This window comes from Danio aesculapii, chromosome 2, assembly GCF_903798145.1.
Source record: "Danio aesculapii chromosome 2, fDanAes4.1, whole genome shotgun sequence".
Classification (NCBI taxonomy): domain Eukaryota; kingdom Metazoa; phylum Chordata; class Actinopteri; order Cypriniformes; family Danionidae; genus Danio; species Danio aesculapii.
The window spans coordinates 37490448-37497423 of NC_079436.1; the positions used below are offsets into that span (position 1 = coordinate 37490448).

Consider the following 6976-nt stretch of genomic DNA (forward strand, 5'->3'; position numbering starts at 1 on the left):
CAGCAATTTTTAAAATATATTCTTTTGTGTTTAACAGAACAAAGAAACTCATATAGGCTTTAAACAACTCAAAATAGAAAATATACACTGGATGCATAATTTCAAATTGTAAACTTACAAATAAAAAATTAAATGCGAAAAATAAACCGAATATAAATTAAAACGGTGACATGGTGACTCAGTGGTTAGCACCATAGCCTCACAGCAAGAAGGTTGCTGGTTCGAGTCCCAGGTGGGTCAGATGGCATATCTGTGTGGAGTTTACATGTTCTCAGTGTTCATGTGGGTTTCCTCCGAGTGCTCCGGTTTCCCCCACAGTCCAAAGACATCTGCTATAGGTGAATTAAATAAACTAAATTGACCGTAGTGAGTGAGTGTGTGTAAATGTGTGTATGGGTGTTTCCCAGTGATGGGTTGCAGCTGGAAGGGCATGCACTGCATAAAACATATGCTGGATAAGTTGGCGGTTCAATGCGCTGTGGCAACTAATAAAATGATTAATAAAGGGACTAAAGCCGAAGGAAGATGATCGAATGAATTAATAAATAAAAATAAATAAAATTTAAAAAGCAAAAAGGTAATAAAAAAAAAGTGTTCGCCTCCTTATCTTTTTTGCATGTTTGTCTCACTTTAATGTTTCAGATCATCAAGCACATTTAAAAATCCATCAAAGATAACACAAGTAAACATAAGAAAAAACAAACTACACAGATGTATTTACTTGTGTTATCTTTGACTAATATTGAAATGTGCTTGATGACCTAAAATAAAGTGTGAAAACATGCAAAAAAAGAAATAGGTAAGGTGGCAAACACCTTTTTCCACTAATGTAAAACTAGATAAGTAGCATAACACTTCATAAATAATACACAAACAACATTAAGATACTGAAAATAAGGATTTAAAGAGGTATCCCAAATGAGCATTAGCATGACAAAGGATGCTATTTGAGTCCGAGTACAAGACAGGGGTGGATTTAACTAATTAACAAGGTTAGCGGCTGCTTAGGACCCAAGAACATCTGGGGGCCCCCAATAAATATCTAGAAATATAAATTATACCTATAATCTATATATAACATTGGTGTCTACCATATTTTGTATAATGAGAGTCAAAAAATAAAATTATTACGTAATTCAATATTATTGATCCTGGAGCACACAATCATGGAGCAATCCAACATTCAAATTCATAAACAATATATATTTATTATTTTTAGTTGTAAATTTATTTTAGGAAATCTAATTATTTAAAATGTAAATCTTACATTAAGATAAAACGTAGAACAGAAGATTGAAAGATATATTTAAAAAAACAGTAAAATAAATACAAATTAAATAAGAGTAGAAAGGGTGCATTTCAGGACATGGGGCCCCATGGCTGGAGTTGCTTAGGCCCCTCCCCCAAATCACTAAATCCGCCCCTGGTACAAGACAATAGTTTCACAATCATGGTCTTCTAGCCTATCATTTAAACTAAAGAAATCCTATAGCTAAAGAAACGTCATCGCTGGACCCTGTTTAACGCCACTTATAGCTATTATGGACATAAACACAGCTTCCTATATTATATCTCTACTTGGTTTAATTTTCCAACTAGATTGCCATCACACTTCAAAGCATACAATAAAAAGTGCCAAACCTCAAACTCACCTCAAGCACAGGGCCTGCCCCCAGGATGGTTCGCTCCACGCCACTAGTATATCCCTTCTGGCTGAGGGCGGTCAGGCAGTGGATAAGAAAGTTGGTGCTCTGTGTTTTACCAGAACCGCTCTCCCCGGAGATGACGATGCACTGGTTGACCCGTTTGTTCAGCATCGCGTGGAAGGCAGCGTCTGCGATAGCGAAGACGTGAGGTTCTAGCTTGCCCAGCGTGTGGTTCTCATACATCTTGACGTATCTGGGATTGTAGATGGGGAGAAACTTGAAGGGATTAACGGCGATGAGGATGTTGCTCGCAAACGTGTAGATCTTCTGCTTGTGGAAGCGATGCCGTAGAGTTCCCAAGATGCTCTCCTCTGTTAGTTCAGGGAGGTTGCATAAATCGTCATACTCCTGAGGCTGCTGTGAGACGAAACCCCGAGTTACAAGTCCCTGAGCTACTTTCTCTCGTCGGACAGATGACATGTCATAATGCAAGGATCTGTCATAGCTTCCCTCTTGAAGGGCAAAGTAGTATCCATCACTTTGAGGATGTCTGTCTTGAGCCTTTCTAGGCCAGAGAAGGACTCTTTGAACGGGGAGATCGCAGGCTTGTAGGACCCATTCTTCTCCGCCGTACTCTTGGACCTCCACAAGGACGTGAGGTTTAGATGTGTCCAAGCCAAGCGTAGTGAGAGCCGTCTTGATGACGGTGGCGGCTGTGGCCTCTTTCGGAACCCTGAGGATGCAGTCTTGCCCAGGTTTGGCGGACAACCTGGGGTAAATTTGCAGAGCGCAGACCGTTTCATCCTGGCAGATTGTCGCCTTTCCGTTCATGACATTCATTCTTTAAACACACAGACATGCATCAGTACAGCACACCGCACAGTACAGCATGATAAGGATCTGGAGAAGAAAGAAAGAGAAGAAAGAATGTAGGTTTGAGTGTGAAACAGCAGTCAGACCACCGGGGTATACAAGTACACACTTGCCTAATGTGAGAACTGTCGCAGGTTAAAAAATTAGCATTAACTTCATGGATCTAGTTTATATTTTCTTTAAAAGTTTCACCAGTTAAACTAAGATAATAGATTTTTAAAATCATAATAGTTTTTTTTAAAATCAATCAGTGTCAAGTACTGCAGTTTATTTAATGATTGTTTTGTATTTGTTAATTAATAATGTATTTATTTACTATTTTCCCAAGTGTTTTTAAATGAATGTTCTTACTGTGAACATGTAAACTATAAATGTAGGTAATTTATAAGTCTTCCTTTATTCTAAAAATATAGTTAACCCCAATATGAAAATTATATTTACTATGCAACTCAAAGGATACAGGGTTTACAACATTCTTCAAATTATCTTCTTTTGTGTCAACAAAACAAATAAACACAAACTGGTTTGGAATAAGTCAAGGGTATATGATGACAGAACTCATTTTTAGATGAAACATCTTAAAATATCTTTGATATAAAGAGAAATACACCATCAAACCAGTTATGTCTTTTCATATAATAAAATATAACCATGCTCGAATAATAAAAACGCTTCTAACGTTAGCAGGTTATTCAACAAACACGACACAAGTCTTGACGCCTTTTTACAACCGTGACAAACTATCAACTTTCACTTCAGAAAATCAGACTATAGTTGACTGTTAGACGGATTAGCAATTAAAAACAAGCATATAACAAAAACAAATAACACCACATGTACCTTTTTCAAAACAACCTCGTTGTTTTCCAGAACGGAATCATTTCCAACATGGGAAAAAATCCAGCAGCGCTTTCCAGACAAAACTTCCAGCTCTTCAACTACTTGTAAAAGCAGTCCACCTGCAATCCTGTGTAACACCGGACGATTAAGTCACATACACGGCACAGGTAAATACCATTAAAAGGCAGGTAGAAACATACGCGACTAGCTCGGTGAAATCTTGATCGAGAAATAAGGAAGGCTTATTTTTCGCCTCCTGAATGTTGACGACACGGACGGCTTGTTACTTCCTGACATCGCAGTGTGTACTAATTGCAGATTTGATGAGAGTGTGATGACACGCCGCCCTCGCCCGAATTCACTCTGCCATTGCAGGTTTACGCTGACAGAACTGAACACCTGAGCAAACCAGTGTTACGAGATTTTCGGTTTCAGTGTTACACAAGGTTTAACCTTTACTCCCTCCCCGGACCGCTTCCATCAAAAAGCATTGTAAAAATATAAGTATGACAGTAAAATGTGTTTTTGCGTTTAAAAATGAAAAGGTTATATTAGTAACCTGTTACTCCACAGTGGATGTTTTGTCATCACCACTAGATGGCGTCATACAACACAAATCTCTTCTGTAAGGTCAGTAGGACCTCCTCAATACCAAGATATTTAGAAAATTACATAAAAAGCTATAAAAGCTAATTTTTTAAATAATTGTACAGCTTGTGTGTGTGTGTGAATGGTTTTTAATGCGTTACTTTTTTAAAAATTATATCATATAAAAACATGCTTGTCAGTTGTCAGTAGTCATCTTCTGTCAAGTAATGATTTTGTTTGATCAACTGTAGTAACTATAGTTTGAGAAATAAATGATTGTAAGTAAACACTATGAATGGCATTTTCTAATGTGCATTTTGTTTTCTGATTTTAATTAAAAATCTTAAAAAATAATTGAGGATGACAGTGACACTTGGAGTTTACCATTACCAGAGGCCGGGAGCACAAAACCATTTTTACCCAGTTAATGTTTAGACTGAGGAAAACTTTTTGGCTTAAGAATGTGGAGAGCAAAATGACATATGTTTGATGAAATTAAGCCATTCACTACGTTCCTATGTATTTCTCTATCCAAATGAAAGCAAAAAAATGTTTAACCAAATTGTCCACCCTTTGCTGCTGCTGATTTATTATATTACTGGTATTACTTATTAATATAGTTATTATATTTATTAGGTAATAATTGCTTCAAGTAACTAATATACACTCACCGGCCACTTTATTAGGTACACCTATCCAACTGCTCATTAACGCAAATTTCGAATCAGCCGATCACACAGCACCAACTCAATGCATTTAGACATGTAGACATGGTCAAGATGATCTGCTGCAGTTCAAACCGAGCATCAGAATGGAAAAGTAAGGGGATTTAAGTGACTTTGAACGTGGCATGGTTGTTAATACCAGATGGGCTGATTTGTGTATTTCATAAACTTTGCCTGGTCTTATGAGTCTCGATTTCTGCTGCGACATTCGGATGGTAGTGTCAGAATTTGGAGACAACAACATGAAAGCATGGAACCATCCTGCCTAGTATTAACGGTTCAGGCTGGTGGTGGTAGTATAATGGTGAGGGGGATATTTGCTTGGCACACTTTGGACCCATTAGTACCAATCGTGTCAATGTCACAGCCTAACTGGGCATCATTTCTGACCATGACCATTCCTTTATGACCACCCATCTTCTGATGGCTACTTTTATCAGGATACTACGCCATGTCAAAAAGGGCGAATCATCTCAGACTGGTTTCTTGAACATGACAATGAGTTCACTGTACTCAAATGGCCTCCACAGTGACCAGATCTGAATCCAATTAATTGGGCTGGCTTCCTCATGAATGCTGCATGTGTCACATTTAAGATAAATAATCACAAACTCTGGATCAAACTCTGATTTAACAGAGAACGTTTATATCAAGCACTGTATATCTAATCCAAATTAGGATGTATTTGTTTGGTTATGTCAGCTTTAAGCCTACCCTGCAACTCAGAGTTTGTTCCACTGCATGCAACATCAGGCAAGAGATGTCATGGTAACCTTGTACTGACTCATCACTATTTACATTGCAGGAAATCCAATCCTCATAACGGAAAGAAGTGTGAACGACATTTTATTTTTATCTTATTAACCACACTCATCCTTTCTCATTATCTTTTATCTTCCCTCCATATATTTTCTTTCACTTCTTTTCTGGTAACTGTTTGAGAGTGAGGGAGCAGTTAGAAGAGAGAGGAATCACGGTTTCCGTTCTCAGTGAGCAGACATGTGCACCGAATCACACTTGCATCTAACCACATTACAGCAGAAACAAACATCTGGTCTCCACGGTAACATCCTCTGCATCCTAGCAACAGAAAATAAATACAAGCGATTTAATTGATCATTTCTCGAACGTGCTTTTGACCAGTGCTCATATTTCAGGTTAAAGATGTTTGGAATGTGATCGACATTTAACACACACAACCTCACACAATCATTTAGTGAACACATTTGTAGAAATGGATGTACATCACCTCTTTTCACTGTTATCCCTTTGCTCTAGAGACATTTATTTAGTCTGTGACAGTGGTGGGGCCTGCTGGAGTTTAATCTGATTTGCAGTTTCTGCTGGCTGAACATAATAACATGACGATGGAAACCACTGCATCATAATCATCATCATCTACAGCTTTAGCAAAACAAGCCACTCATAAACCAAAAAAACCTAAAAGCCACGCGTATACTGTTTAGGTGCTTGGAATTGTATTCTGCTAGCTGAGATATTTTCATAACTTTATTTTCATTCATTCATTCATTTTCTTTTCAGCTTAGTCCCTTTATTCATCAGGGGTCACCACAGAGGAATGAATCAACAACTTTATTTTCAGTTTAGGCATAATTAAAATAAATTATTTTGGTATAATTGCAAATGTGAAGTTTATTATCAATGTTATGTATGGATTAGCCAATAAATTGCTTTTATCTTGACAAATCTCTCTTTAATTTGGCTCCCAAATTACAACATTCTGATTACGTTTAATGTTCTTAATATAAAGTACTCAATCAATCAATCAATAATTTTTCTTTGGCTTAGCCCCTTATTTATAAGGGGTCACCACAGCTGAATAAACCACCAACTATTCCAGCATATATCTTATATAGCGGATGCCCTTCCACCCGCAACCCAGTACTGGGAAACGCCCATACACACTCATTCACACACACACACACTCGTACACTACAGTCAATTTAGTTTACCCAATTCATTTATAGTGCATTTCTTTGGACTGTGGGGGAAACCGGAGCACCTGGAGGAAACCCCACACGAACAAGGGGAGAACATGCAAAATCCACACAGAAATGCTGAGCCAGCCAATGCTCGAACCAGCCTGTCTTGCTGTGAGGTGACAGTGCTAACCACTGAGCCACTGTGCTGCCCTCAATCAATCAATAAATACAAAATTCGTAAATAATATAAGAATAAGTATAATATTAATGTAAATTAAAGAATAAAAAGAAAACATATCCTACCATCTCTGTGTAAACCTCTTTTTGAATGTTTAGTGTGACATCTCCTAACCCATACTTG

General features: G+C 37.7%; 1 protein-coding gene across 4 annotated transcripts in view; it reads right to left on the reverse strand.

The window, feature by feature from the left end:
* The window catches only part of myo9b (myosin IXb), a 57924-nt gene extending 54280 nt beyond the window's left edge, over positions 1-3644 (reverse strand). For 3 of the 4 annotated variants that reach the window (XM_056478633.1, XM_056478626.1, XM_056478619.1), the window contains exons 1-2: positions 3360-3643; positions 1653-2546 (exon numbers count right to left, since the gene is read on the reverse strand). In XM_056478633.1, coding sequence (XP_056334608.1) covers positions 1653-2486 — 834 coding nt within the window. In that variant the 5' untranslated portion in view covers positions 2487-2546; positions 3360-3643. Of the gene's footprint in view, positions 1-1652; positions 2547-3359 lie in introns of all 4 variants that reach the window. The other variant, XM_056478640.1, reaches the window with a different exon arrangement.
* Between the last annotated feature and the right edge of the window lie 3332 nt (positions 3645-6976).